Consider the following 15,521-nt stretch of genomic DNA (forward strand, 5'->3'; position numbering starts at 1 on the left):
TGATAGATATGTATTTATTGCTATTTTATTACTTATTTTGTGGTTGTTTCTGAAGTTTTTCTTTCTTTTCTTTCTTTCATGATTTGCTGTTTTTCTTAGTGATATATTTGGATTTCTCTCTATTCTTTGAGTATTTGTTAGTGGTTTTTGATTTGTGGTTACTATTAGTGTTTTTGTTTTGTTTTGTTTTATTTATTTGACAAAGAGAAAGTGTTCATAAGCAGGGGGAGCTGGAGAAGGAGAAGCAGACTCCTTGCTGAGCAGGGAGCCCAATGCAGGACTTGATCTCAGGACCCCAGGATCGGGACCTGAACCAGATGCAGATGCTTAACTGACTGAGCCACCCGGGCTCCCCCTATCAGGTTTTTATATAACATTTTCTGCATATATGTCTATATTAAGTTGATGACTGTTTGGACCAATTCTTTACTTCTCTCCTCCCTATGTTTTAGGTATATGGTGTTATATTTCACATCCTTTTGTCAGTTCCTTGACTGATTTTTTACTGAAATTTTCATTTTACTGCTTTGTGTTTCCTACTTTCATGGTGTCATTTTTGGTCTTTCCCTTCTATTCAAATGTCCCCTTAATATTTGTTGCAGGGCTGGTTTAGTGGTCATGAAATCCTGTATTTTTTTTGTTTGAGAAACTCTTAATCTCTTCTATTCTGAGTGACAGCTCTGCTGCATAGAGTACTCTTGGCTGAAGATTTTTCCCATTTAGCCCTTTGAATATATCATGCCATTCCCTTCTTGTCTGAAAAGTTTCTACTGAAAAGTCTGCTAAAGGCCTTAGGGGGTTTTCCTTCTGTCCTGTCTTCTTTTGTCTTACTGCTTTAAATTTTTTTCTTTATCACTATATTTTACCATTTTAAATACTATATGTCTTGGTGGGGATCTACTTTCGTTAATTCTGTTGGGAGAATTCTCTGTGCCTCTTAGATCTGGCTATCTGTTTCTTTCCCCAGATTAGGGAAGTTTTCAGCTATTATTTCCTCAATTAAATTTTCTAACCCCTTTTCCCTCTCTTCTGGGATCCATATAATTTATTATGCTTGACGGAGTCATTCATTACCTTAAATCTATTCTTGTTTTACATAATCCTTTTCTCTCTCTTTTCTTAAACTTGATTACTTTCTATATTCTGTGTTTTAAGTCATTACTTCGTTCCTCTGCTTCTTCCAGCCTGCTGGTCATTCCATCAAACATGCTTCTCATTTTGTGTATTGAACCTGTTATGCCTATTATATTATTTATCTCAGTGTTAAATGTCTGAGGGCTTCTACTCTCTTCTCAAGTCCAGCAAGTATCTTTATGATCATTACTTTACATTCTCTATCAGGAATAAATAAATAAATAAACCAACAAACAAGTAAAATTCTCTATCAGGCATGTTATTTTTATGGGTCTTGCTTAGACATCTGACTGTGGCCTTATCTTGTCCTGTCATTTAGAACAAATTTCTGTCTTCTCATTTTGTCTAAGTTTCTATACCCATTTCTCTGTGTTAGGAAAGTCAGCTATATCTCCTATTCTTGAGGTAATGGCTTAGGAAGATGAGGTTCTATAGTGTTCTGTAGTGCAGTGTCCCATGTTCCCTAGGACCTGGCATTTCAGGGAGTGTCTCCAATGTGTGCTCTGTGCACTATTCTGTTGTGTCCTGGCCACTTTGTCCTTCAAGCCAGTCATCTGCAGTCACTCTCTTTGTTGTGAGCAGTGTTTAGTCCCTGGCCCAAACGTGCAAGTTTTGACTTAGGTGTGCTCTGGTCTGCTTGTGAAATGATACCTGTCTCCACCACTGCAGAAACTGAAGCCCCCCAAAACTCCCACAACAGGAGACACAGTGTGAGCAGGGGTTTGGTCCAGTCTTCTGGTGGAAGGGATCACCACTCTGGGACTGAGACAAGTGTGACTGGGAGGAGCAATTCCACCAGGGGGTTGGGGGAGGGTGAGACCTGGTATAAGCAAGTGACCTAGTGAGTTTTGGCACTGTGCCAGTTCCCCCAGTTGGCCCTGTGCATATGCTGAGGGGTATGGGAGAGAAATGGTGACTGCTAGTTCCTTTGTTCTCAGAGGGGTCTCTGTGAATGCTGCCTCTCTGTAATATGCTCTGAGATAAGCAAATAACCTCCCCACTGTGTGTCCCAGGTGCTCTTCAGGTAGCTGTTTCCATGCTGTGTGTCTGTGGGTTGTTTGCCTGCCTTTTCTCTAATAGCAGTGCAACGCCCACTATCCCAGCCAAGCCCACTGATCTTTAAAACCCCAGGCTTTAAGTAAGCCCCACTGGTTGCAAGTCATGAAATTCAGCCTCAACCCCTCTCACTTTCCATATCAGTTGCTGTGGGGATTCGTCTTCCCTGCATGCTCCCCTCTGTGCTAGTCTGACTCTTGCCATTCTCTGCAATCATGGCTCCCTCCCAATCACCGTGGCGTGATCGGTTTCTCTCCCAAACCGTTCATGTCTCCATACTTCCAAACTTCTCTGATGTAGCTTCTTTTCTCTCTTTAGTCGTAGAGCTTGTTCTGTCAGTCTCCAGATTGATTTCTGGGATATTTAGGTGTTCATGGAACAAGGTGAGCCTGAGGTCCTCCTACTCCACCACTGTCTTCCCTTTCAATCTCTTTTTATAGAATTTTGAGGACTGATTCCCATTTGGGGGAGTCACTTTTTTTTTTTTCCAAATTTTTACTTTGCCAACTGAAACTACCTGCCCCAGTGACTCCTCTCCACTAAGTTGTGGAAAGGGAGACGGGAGCCCCAGAAATGTGAGGCTGCTGAGACCCATGTGAGGTCCCTACCACGTTGCTACCAGTGGCGCCTCCAGAGCACCTCCCACACCAAAAGTGAACAAAAGCAAGGGAGCTAGGGGAGGGAAGGCTCTGGTGAGGACCCTGATACATTCACGCAGGAGGGAGGGAGTGCTGCACGTTCATACCCTAAGAACTATGTATTGAGTGTCCAGTGCAGGAGGAAGGTGGTATCCAGAGAAGGGGGGTATGTATGGAGACAGAAAACAGATGTTCTGGATTTCAGATCTGCTCTAAAGCCACAGATGAATTGTGGGTGGAATCACAAATGTACAATTGTTAATGACGAACGCTTAAGCAAAGGCAGTTTTTATTCTGACTGGGGAGAAAGGGCAATTTTATACCTAGAGGGCAAGATGAACACAACAGGTTGCCTGGGGTGGGAGAGGGGACCAGAGGTGGGTTACTAACTAGTTCAGTAAAGTGACAAAAAATGGGACAGAACCACCCACTTCTGCCCTGTGGTAAATCTGCCCCTGGGGTGGGAATGAGGAGTGCAATGGCTTTTAGAAGCCTTGAAATCGGGGCGCCTGGGTGGCTCAGTGGTTAAGCCGCTGCCTTTGGCTCAGGTCATGATCTCAGGGTCCTCGGATCGAGTCCCGCATCGGGCTCTCTGCTCGGCAGGGAGCCTGCTTCCTCCTCTCTCTCTCTGCCTGCCTCTCTACCTACTTGTGATTTCTCTCTGTCAAATAAATAAATAAAATCTTTAAAAAAAAAAAAAGAAGCCTTGAAACCTTAGCATCACTATACATCCTTGTGCTCACAGGCTCATGCATTAGCTTCCCCTACAATCCTTATGTTTGCCCCTTGAGGAGTGCCACCCACTGACCCATTCTGTCCCATGTAGGATAGACTATGACGTAAGTCACTCCTAGCCCCAGATGGAGAAAATGTCAATGTCATTGCTCACCTCTGTGAGGCCTGGATTAAGACTTAGTGTGCCATGAGAGGCTACCCAGCAGCTGGGCCCTAGGGTCCCGTACCTGATAAATGGCTTCATCACAAGCATTCTGAAGGCCCAGGTTCACCATTGTGTTCTGCAGTGTGCGGCCCATGTAGAATTCCAGGGAAAGGTAATAGATGCGCTGGGGAGACAAAAGAAAGCATCTCAGATTTTGCATTCCAACCCCACACATGATGAAGATTAGGGTGATGAGCAAATTCATAAGAGTACCTACTTCGGTCTTTCATTTGGGCTACCCACACAGCCCCTAGATGGGCTCACTCCCTGTGCAAAGCCTTGGCCAACCTCAGCTTTCCAAGGGCAGCACTCAGGACCCTTTGACTACAGAGCCTCTGCTCACTGCCCTACTGGATGTAAGCTGGCCTCCCCCAGATGGCCGGAGGGAGGGCAGGGCAGCGCTGGGGAACAAGGCTCCCAGAATGGACAAAGCCAGGTCTGAACTTACCTTGGCCTCTTCCCCACCACGTGCCCATGAGTAAATGACCTCCTCACCTCTCTAACATAGGAGAAAACAACCCTGTGACAGGGGAGTACTTCCAAGTATTAACAACTTCTGACACCCACGATAAGTACACCCAGTCAACACAACAGGATGGATGGATGGACACATCCCTTTCCACTGGGCACACGTCTGGATAGTGCCTGCTGCCTGACTCTGGGGGACTAGGATATGCAAGTCTGTGTAAACAAGGATAAGGACCAACCCCTCGCTGGGAGCTAAGCAGGGTTCTGAGCCCTTCCCACGCAAGGTATGAATTATTCCTCACAACCATCCATACAGTGGACCATGGGGTGGCAGTGAATGAGCCACACTCTGGCCCTCAGAGTCTTGCTTTTACACAGGACTCCATGCTGCTTCCTGCCATTGAAAGGAAAGCCTGGGAAAATAAATGGGGAAGAAGGGAGAAATATTGCTTACAGAAGAATTCCAATGAATGCACACAGGTGGAATGAGCGGGACAGAAAATCACCACAAATACAGCACAGTATAACTGTCACAGATAAGAGTCACCATGAACACTGAAACCAGCAGACACAGCTTTACAGACTAATGGGGTATCTGTCAGCCTCCAACATCACCCCCAAAATATTTATTAATTACAATGGTGGTTTCAACAAATGTCCAAAATTCTGATATCTGTCCCTCCAGTAGGTTGTGTCCAAGCCCTTTCCCTGAGGGTAGGCTGGATTGGGGTGACTCCCAGTTACTCAACAGTCTAGGAGTGGGGGGAAACTGTAACTTCATGGGGAAGGGAACTGGCTGTGCCACCTTTCTCAGGTGACAGGGATAACAGACTCAGTACCAGGTCACAGTGATATGCTGTGACGAGAAGGTACCCTGTGGTATTCCTTCCAAGCCCCCAACCAAGACTAATCAGGAGAGAGCCCTGGACAGGTCCCCAACTAGGGGTCATTCTGTGAACTGCCTGGCTAGCATTCACCAATTTGCCAAGGTCACGAAAGACAAGGACAGACCAATAACATTCACAGGTGGGAGGAGATTAAGGAAGCATAATAACCAGAGGACCCTGGGTATGATCAGGTACAGAGATAATATTAGAGGAAAAAGTGCTAAAAATCTGAAGAAGGTGCTGAGCCAGTGCCAGCTCATTTTGATAATGGTGTTATGGTCATGCAGAAAGAGAGCACCACACAGTATTCCACACTATCTTTGTGACCCTCTGCAAATCTAATGTTGCTCCTATATAAAAAGTTACAAAGCAAAACCAGGCTTTGGAAAGGGGTGTGTCTGTGGTGCACATGCATGATGAGTGTATGTATCTCAGATTCAGGTGTGAATCCATGGGGAAGTATGGACTGTACTATAGTTTTATTTTTCCTTCAGGTTAAAATGTTCAAAAGACAATTTTTTAAAAATCAGCTGGTTGCAGAATGCAGCAAGAGAATTCACTTTCCACAGACCGTCATCGTCAGGCTTTGTCGGGCCAGGGTTTGACTGGGATGTCCAGCCTGTACAGGGTGACCAGCCTGAGCCACTTTGGAACCCATATTCCATGCAGTGACACTCTTAAACTGTATTTCTTTATACCCCATTTAGAATTCTGACCAGCAGCTGACCAGAAGCCTTTTGATAAAACTCCACGGTTTCAGTTTCAGCAGTGTCGTCTTCTGATTTTTTACAGCTGCGTTCATACCATTACTTCAAACTTTCATGCAGCAGTTTTTAGACAATTCTCCTCAGAACCAAGAAGCAGCCTCAGAAGGTGAGCCAAGGTAGAAAGGGGCTCCCAATTTGCAAAATACACAGGCAGGGGAATTAGGAAAATGGAGACATCCCATGTCAATGGATTGGAAGGCTTAACATTGATAAAATGGCAATACTTCTGAAATGATCTACAGATTCAACATAATCCCTGTCAAAATTCTAGCTGGCTTCCTTGCATATTGATAAACTAATTCACGAGGTGGATTAGGTGGATCGATGGAAATGAAAGGGAACTGAAATAGTCAAAGCAATCTTGAAAAGGAAGGACAAAATTAGAGGACTTAACACTTCCTAATCTCAAACCTTATTACAAAACTATAGTCAACAAGACTGTGTGGTACTGGCATAAGCATGGACACACAGGGCAATGGAATAGAGGCCAGAAATCAACCCTCACATTTATGGTCAACTGATTTTCAACAATCATGCCCTGATAATTCAGTCAGAGGGATAATCTCTTTAACAAATGGTTCTGGGCAACTGGATATCCACATACAAAAGAACAAAGTTAGACAGACCCCTACCTCATACCATATATGAACATTAATTCAAAGCAGATCAAAGATTTATACAACTTGGAGAAGAAAACACAGAAGTAAATCTTCATGACCTTGGAATAGGCAATGGTTTCTTTTGTATGACACTGAAAGCACAAGTAAGAAAAAACAGAAAAATTAGACTTCATCAAAATTAAAAACTTCTGATAACATGAAGAAAGTAAAAAGGATGGGAAGAAACAGAATAGGAGAAAATATCTGCAAATCATATAACTGACAAGAGATTTATATCTAGAATATATACAACTTAATAATAAAAAGACAACCCAATGGTTTTTTGAGCAAAGGATCTGAACAGATGTTTCTGTAAAGAAAATACCAAGTGCCAATGAGCACATGAAAAGATGCCCAACATCACAATCATCAGGGAAATGCAAATGAAAACCACAATGAGACATCAATTCACATCCTCTATAGGACGGCTGTAATCAAAAAGTTATCAGATGATAACAAATGTCAGCTAGAGTTTGAAAAAATCAGAGTCTTCATATATGGGGTATGGAAGGTGAGTTCTAAAATGGTACAGTTGCTTTGCAAACAGTCTGGAAGGTCTTCAAAAAGTTAAAAGTAGATACCATGTGTCCAACTGCTCTATGCTGAAGCAGGTACCTAAAAGAAATGAAAATCTATGTCCATTCAAAAACTTGTATGTAATAGAGGATGGAAGCCACTCAAATGTCCATCAATTGGTGAATGGGTAAATAAAATGTGGTATATTTGTATCATGGAATATTATTCAGCCATAAAAAAGAAATCGAGTACAGTGTACTTTGATGGCTCAGCTGGTTAAGTGTCTGCCTTCAGCTCAGGTCATGAGTCCAGGGTCCAGGGATGGAGCCCTGAGTAGGGCTCCCTGCTCCATGGGAAGCCTGCTTCTCCCTCTCCCTCTGCTTGCCACTTCCCTTGCCTGTGCTAGCTCTTGCTCTGTCAAATAAAATCCTTAAAAAAGAGAGAGAGAGAGACACTACAACAAGACAGAACCTAGAAAATACTACACTAGATGAAAAAAGCCAGTCACAAAGGGCCACATATTATATGATTCCCTTTATAAAATATAGATAAACCTATAGAAAGAGAAAGTAGATTAGGAGTTGCCTAACTGGTTGGAGGTAGGGAGTTTGGGGTGGGTGATAGCTAAAAGCTGTCGAGTTTCTTTCTGGGGTAATGAAAATGTTTTAAAAACTGACTGTTGGTCATGGCCCAACTCTGTGACTATACTGAAACTCTGTGACTATATTGAAACTGAATTGTTACTTTAAATTGGTGAACTGCATGGTATCTGAATTTTATCTCGAAGCTTTTACCAAAAAGTATAAAATATTAAGGGCACCTGGGTAGCTCAGTCAGTTAAATGTCCAACTCTTTTTTTTTTTTTAAACATTTTATTTATTTATCAGAGAGAGAGAGGGAGAGAGTGAGCACAGGCAGACAGAATGGCAGGCAGAGGCAGAGGGAGAAGCAGGTTCCCTGCTGAGCAAGGAGCCCGATGTGGGACTCGATCCCAGGACGCTGGGATCATGACCTGAGCCGTAGGCAGCTGCTCAACCAACTGAGCCACCCAGGCGTCCCTAAGTGTCCAACTCTTGATTTCAGCTCAGGTCATGATCTCTGGGTCCTAGGATCAAGCCCTGTGTTGGGCTCTGCATTCAATGGAGAGTGTCCTTGAGGAGTCTCTCCCTTGTGCCCCCCCCATGAACACGCACATGATCTAATAAATAAATCTTTAAAATATATATATACATAAAATAGTACAAACAATGTATAAAATTTTGACAGATTATAGTAAAATAAATGTACATTAAGTAGAATACTTCCAATGTAAAGATGCTAGAATAAAAATGGCAGAAATACCCATTTTCCCCTAAAACACACACTGATGGGAAGTCAGAACAGGGAGAACTAAATTAGAAAACTGGCCCTCATACCTCTTTACCACCGAGCTGCAAGGGGAGGACAAGGGTGATTGTCCGCAGCTGGCTTCTGCTTTTCTGAAGTGGAGGAATGGATAAAGCACTTTACGCTCCCAAACCTGTGCACTCACACACACCCAGAGATGCATGCATTTATGTACATAGTCACAAATGGTCACACGTGCATGCACTTACAGATGCGCACACTCAAACCTGTATGCAATTCACTCACTTGCATATGTCTACTCACACATATGGATACACACAAACACATGTACACACTCATAAATCTGGGGACCAAGAAAGGGCTGTTTGAGGGCTGTTTGCTCCAAGGCTGCACACATCCTCCAGTCCCCTGCCCCATTATCTAGTTGCAAAAAGCTAGTTCAGGAAGAATTCCTTCCACTCAGGGAGATGAACTCAGGATCTACATCCTGAAATTTAAAACAGGAAAACTTGCCCCTTTGGGCTGCATGGGAAAAAAATAATAATACAACTAAAAAAAAAATTAAATAAAACAGAAAACAGAACAGGAAATAAGAAGGGCAAAAAACACCCAGCATTTATCAAGGGACAAATACAATTTGTTAATACAGACTAATCCCAGATATCAAGAAACACTGATAAGGTAACAAAAAGACACCACCACACACAGAAAGAAAAATAAATAAGAGATAAAACCACCACAGAAATGGAGATACTGCTAAATGCAAAACAGGGGCAAAGCTGGAAACAAAAACCTGGCTGGAAAAGTGAACAAAATGGGGGACAGCACGAAAAAGATTGGAGAGGAAAATATCCATACAGAATACAAAGAATACCTAATATCTGTGTGATTAGTGTTCCTAAAGACAGCACCTGAATAAAATATTAAAAACTTTTTTTGATATAATTGAAGAAAACTTTCCATACCCACCTAAATCCACAAATTCAGAGAACCCATACGTTAAAAAAAATCATGCCGAGTTCCGTCTCTGATAGCCTTTTCTCGCACACTTGGCAGCACAGTGAGTGAATCCACAGCCATGCTGAGGACAGCTGCTGTCACCACGGCTCATGGTCCATTGCTTCTTCCCAGATGCTATTTACTCTGCACTTGAACTGAGTTATTGTCATACAGGGTTTCCATAGTGTTGTGCAGCCCCTCCCTCCAAACGGGGCTCAGCCACCATAAGAACACATGGAGCCCAACAAAATCCAGCTGTCTGAGAAGAGTGTGAGTGAAGGTTTCAAGAACAGTTGTGCCCTTTTCCTATGTACACATGAAGGCTTGCTTCTCCCCCACGTAACTACTTTTGAGATTCTCCCCAAGAGGCTTTATAACAAGTTGGTAGCTCAGGAATATTAATCAAGACGTTTTTATGTTGCCTTTAACTAGAATGTGTGTTTTTATTTTGTTTATTTATAGATAGAGCATGTGCTCACACAATGCACAATGAGGGCAGGGGCAGAGGGTGAGGGAGAGAGAGAATCTCAAGCAGACTCCACACCCAGGGCAGAGTCCCATAGGGGGCTGGATCTCATGACCCTGAGATCATGACCTGAGCCAAAATCAAGTGCCAGACGCTTAACTGGCTGAGCCACCTAGGTGCCCCATAGAAATATGTACTTTTGAGTTGTAGTTCCATCTCTGCTAAAGTCTCTTTTTTTTTTTTAATATTTTATTTATTTATTTGACAGACAGAGATCGCAAGCAGGCAGAGAGGCAGGCATAAAGAGAGGAAGGGAAGCAGGCTCCCTGCTAAGCAGAGAGCCAGATGAGGGGCTGGATCCCAGGATCCCGAGATCATGACCTGAGCCAAAGGCAGAGGCTTTAACCCACTGAGCCACCCAGGTGCCCCTAAAGTCTCTAACTTTTAACTAGCATTAGGAAAACAGCTTGACTATCTTTTTGTAAGGGATGAAATGTTGGATCTAGTTTTAAAATCTTCCAGTCTTTCTTTTTTCTCCCAAGTCGAGCACAATGTCAAGGGCTCAGTGGTTTATTTAATTCTACAGACAGTTCCAGGGAGCCTCCCCTGTGAATTAGAGGGGAGCAGAAGCAGTGACCCTAGGGCTCCCCCAGTCACTCAGAGAAGACTGGAGACAGTGGGCTCTAAGTCAGGCATAGCTCATCTGCCCAGTTGGAGCTCTGCACTCTGGCCTGTGGCAAGTTTTCTGTTGTTGCTGTGTAATTTGTTCTAGGAACTTTTATAGTTTCCTCAAATGTATTGAAATTGTTTTCCCCATTTCCTTAAGATGGTTCAGAGTAAGGCAAACTGAAGAAGGCTTGCCAGCGGTGCGGCCCAAGGAGATGAGCACACTTTGGAATCATGCACACTCAGGCCCAATCTCGGCATGTAGCCTGGCCAGCTGTGTGGCCTGGATCCATACACCTCCCTGAGAAACACCGTGTGTACCTTGGGGTACAACCAAGCTTTGAACTCAGGCTATATCGGTCCCTTTGCCAGGCCAAACTTTCAGGGAGAGAACCAGAACCTAATTAGCAGGGTGGCAATTTTGGACAAAACCACTTGAGGGCACAGGCTTGGCATAAGAAAAAGCATAGTCGGCTCACCTGTGAAGAAGGCCCAGCTCCTCAGTATGACCACTCTGCTGCTGCTGCTGCAAGTCCAGATTCATCCCAGGTCTGGCCCAGCCTCTTTCCACCCCTCCCACCCTCCCAGCTTCCCCAGCCACTGTCTGTGCAACTGTGGACAGGGCCACCCAGCTCAAGGAGAGCCAGCTGAAAAACCAGACACTCCCCTGCTTTGGCCTGAGAGAGACAGGGACCCCTTTAGTCCCTCTATAGCAGCGGGGGGGCCTGCCGCCTAAGATGCTGAGCTGGGCTGTTGAACTTTCCTGTATGGTCCCTTCTTACAATACGACTGTAACACATATTAAGAACCTTAGACGGGTGCCTGGGTGGCTCAGTGGGTTAAGCCTCTGCCTTTGGCTCAGGTCGTGGTCTCAGGGTCCTGAGACTGAGCCCCACATCAGGCTCTCGGCTCAGTCTGTCCCCGCCCCCACCCCCTGCCTGCCTCTCTGCCTACTTGTGATCTCTGCCAAATAAATAAAATCTTTAAAAATATATATTTTTTAAAAAGTGGCTTAGAGGCAGCTTTTTTTTTTTTTTTCAAATTGTGTTCACCTATTACAGGCAAAGCCTAAACTAACAGGCAGCACTGCAGAAAAACAAATGAAACTCCCTAACATAAAGAGATGAAAAGAGGAGCAACACAAACCCTACACCACACAGTAATCTCCTGAAGACATTTTAGGAGTTAAGGAATTTGAATTGTGGAGCTGGAGCTGAATGACAAGAGGCAGAGCCTCATTTTCTCTTTACACGATGGAGATTCATTAACAGAACTGGACTTCTACAGACCACCAATTTATTTTCCCTCCCCAAGGGAAAAGAAAGTCTTTGTTTAGCAGAAGGCTCTGAATGCTCTGCAGGAAAAGGAACAGAGAACTTCTCCAACATTCAGGGCAACGGAACACAGACTGGGCAATTGTTTTCAACAAAAAGAAGCAGATTCTGGCCAGAGACATGTCATCCTGTGCCTTGGAAAAGGCAGCAGCACTCCCCTTCTCGACCAGATTCTGTCTGTGCTATGTCTTCACACGCCAAATGCCTTCTTGTGGTGGCTAATCAGGCAGAGTGGCCCTCACAGCAGGCAGCTAGCTCTGTCAGGGAGCTGGCCAGGACAGAGACCACCAGCCCAAGAAGAGGCCAACTCTGGTGGGCTCCCCAGCCTCTCCAGTGGCTCCAGGGCCACACTGCCCCAGCCTCTCCCTGCTGCCGACAACTGAGGCTCATCCTAATCTTCACTGGCTGTGTCACGGCACACATTCTGCTGCATCTGAGGGGCTTTTTGGAGAGTCACACTGACAACACCTTTATGAAACCACTGCTCTGTCTGCCATAAGGATGTTGAACATTAGCTCATCTCTCTCTTTCTTAAAGATTTTATTTATTTGAGAGAGAAAACATGAAACATGTGCACATGGAGGGGCAGAGGAAGAAGCAGACTCCCCACTGAGCAGGGCACCCAATGTGGGATTCAGTCCCAGGACTTGGGATCATGACCTGAGCTGAAGGCAGATGCTTGACCGACTGAGCCACCTGGGTGCCAACATTATCTCAGTTGGCAATCTATGAAGTCACACTCAAGCACTTTCTTTTAGGATTAAGTGCCAGGGAAACTTTGGCTTCCTGTAACTGGAAGATTTTTGTTCCGGTGTGGATCAAGAATTTCTTTTTCCACTTTAGGTACTGGTACCAAGAACTAGAACATGGGGCTATTTGCTCAATTTGGAAAATGTAAAATATAATAATAGAATTTGAGAACTTACAGGGATCACAAAGATCACTCAGTTCTGCAGGGAACAGATTTCCTGTGTGCTCCGTGACATTTTTAAAATCCCCTCCCTTCTGCCTTCCATGCTGTTAAGCTCTACAAAATATCTACTCACTCCCATTCCAGTGCCAATCATGCAAGTCTCCCTCCCCCAGCCAGAGAAGCCAGAGCCTAATCAATTTATGTGAAATGATCTGGACTATGTCGAAGTAGGTTTATAACCCATGTGGTCCTAGTCAGCACTTTTTTTTATTTAAAAAAACTTTTTTCTAGTCAGCATTTTAACCAAGCTACCTCCACCTTTCATCTTAAGTGCTATTTCCAGGCTGAGAAGATGCTCAACTAGAGCTGAAATCACATGTAATTCCTACACCAGAAGATCCCATCCAAGATAGAGCTGACCAAACTTTTCTATAGTCTGACTACCTTGCTAAATTTGTGTTTATTTCTCTTCCCTTTACTGTGTCCTAAGAACCCCATCCTATAGAAGGTAGGGAAAAAAAGCCAGTAATTATCTGTTGCTGATCTGCTTCATATCTCAGAATGTACAGATTTCTAAATAGCTTAAAGCATGGATTTGTTTGATGAAAAATTAGGTACAATCTGAAAAGACATAAAGTTCTCCCAATTGTCTTATTTGTATTTATAGGAGATCTGTAAGAGGCAGCACCATGTCTCTATGAATGTCCTGGGTTTACTCTTTCATGGGGTTTGTCTAACAGAGTCTCCCTGATTTTTGGAAGTACACACTTACATTTTTAAGGGTAAAGGAGCAGCAAGTCTGCAACTTACTTTCAAATGGCTCAGAGAAAAAAATGTATTAATATGTAAAGAAAGGGACACAAGGGGACGCCTGAGTGACTCAGTTGGTTGAGCAGTTGCCTTCGGCTCAGGTCGTGATCCCAGTGTCCTGGGATCGAGTCCTGCATCGGGCTCCTTGCTTGGCGGGGAGCCTGCTTCTCCCTCTGCCTCTGCCTGTCACTCTGTCTGCCTGCGCTCACTCTCGCTCCTCTCTCTCTTACAAATAAATAAATAAAATCTTTAAAAAAAAAAAGAAAGAAAGAAAGGGACACAAGAAATGTGTTAAAATGTTTAATGTTTGTGAATTTGCATGAAAAAGAGAATTTATTATTTCTGCAACTTTTAAGTCTGATAAAATAGAATTATTTAAAAAGTCATTTAAAAAGGGCTAGGGGGCACCTGGGTGGCTCAGTGGGTTAAGCCGCTGCCTTCAGCTCAGGTCATGATCTCGGGGTCCTGGGATCGAGTCCCGCATCGGGCTCTCTGCTCAGCAGGGAGCCTGCTTCCCTCTCTCTCTCTGCCTGCCTCTCTGTCTACTTGTGATCTCTCTCTGTCAAATAAATAAATAAAATCTTAAAAAAAAAATGAATAAATAAATAAAAAGGGCTAGGATTCAGAAGCAAGGTCAGTGATGGTATTTCATAAAAATACAAAGGGTCCTTGCAGCCATCCATTGCATCTGGGTATTAGAGCTCTCCAGAGACACAGAATCAACAGGAAAAATACATATATAAATTTATTTTAAGGAATTGGCTCACACAGTTGTGGAGGTCTGAGGCTAAAATCAGATGAGGGAGGGAGGATGGTATTTGCAGTCCAAATGCAATCTGCTGGCAGAATTTCTTCCTGCTAGGGAGGGGAGAGCCTGGGGGGTGGGGGTCAAGGGTGGTGCTATCAGTCCTTATTCTATTAAGGTCTTCAAGTGATCAGATGAGGCCCACCCTACACAACAGAGGTTAATCTGCACAACTCAAGCATCCACTGATTTTAATATTAATCTCATCTAAAAAACACCTTCACAGAAACGTCCAGAATAGTATTGGATCAAATTTCTGGACACTGGGGCCCAGAAAAGGTGACACAGTAAATAAGCCATCACAGCTCTTAAGAGCAGAGCCAGAATGTCTTCTTCGAAAAATCATAGCACATACTCTGAGAGGCTTCTTAATCTCATAAAATGACAGCTTAACCCTATATTCCACTTGGTGAGCTGTCAGGTTAATCAGCAACACAAAACATCTGTCTATCCTCAAGCTTCTAGCTTGAGAGAAAATAACAGCTCTCTGATGTCAGGGAAGTTTGCCCACGGGATACAAGGTCAACTTAACAAAACAAGTGGAAACATACCAAAACTGGGTGTGTTAAAAAGACCCCAGTGGCTTGTCCCATCACTAAAAGGAAATCTTTTAAGTGGAGGGGGTGGGCAGCCAAGAATGCAGAAACACTGCTCTAGATCATATTCCTTTAACTCCTGTGTCCAGCCAAACCATAAGATTAATCATATTCATTATGGTTATTCTATCAGAAATATTTAAGACTGCAGTCTGGGCCCATGGTGGAGCTGTCTTTACTTAATCTACTATCACGGCTATGCTGTGAGCATAATTATGGGAAAGAGCTGTTAGTAAACAGGCAAACAACCTTCCACTTACAGGCTGTGCGGTTTCTTTAAAAGACAAAACTTTCCATCTGTATCCACCACGGCAATCAAAACTCAGACCTCTCACAAGAGGCAGGAGGACTGGGAAAGCCGTTTTGTTAGAGGAATTAATTCTGATCATTAAAGGTCATTTCCATAATCCCTGAGCCTCACTGTCCTTTTCAGGATCTAATTATACATAAACACTTTAACGGAACGCAAGGTTTTGGGGTGTGTCCTGGCCCAGGTCCAGGGAAATGTCCTTGAATGCGC

General features: G+C 43.8%; 1 protein-coding gene across 1 annotated transcript in view; it reads right to left on the bottom strand.

Annotated features, from left to right (window-relative positions):
* PYGB (glycogen phosphorylase B) overlaps window positions 1-15,521 on the bottom strand; it is a 56,760-nt gene that overhangs the window by 39,117 nt on the left and 2,122 nt on the right. Inside the window, exon 2 of the mRNA XM_004781236.3 lies at window positions 3,791-3,892. Within this exon, the coding sequence (XP_004781293.1) occupies window positions 3,791-3,892 (102 nt within the window). The remainder of the gene's footprint in view (window positions 1-3,790; window positions 3,893-15,521) is intronic.

The sequence above is a fragment of the Mustela putorius genome, unplaced genomic scaffold, assembly GCF_011764305.1.
Source record: "Mustela putorius furo isolate JIRA1106 unplaced genomic scaffold, ASM1176430v1.1 tig00000224_pilon_pilon_pilon, whole genome shotgun sequence".
Classification (NCBI taxonomy): Eukaryota; Metazoa; Chordata; class Mammalia; order Carnivora; family Mustelidae; genus Mustela; species Mustela putorius.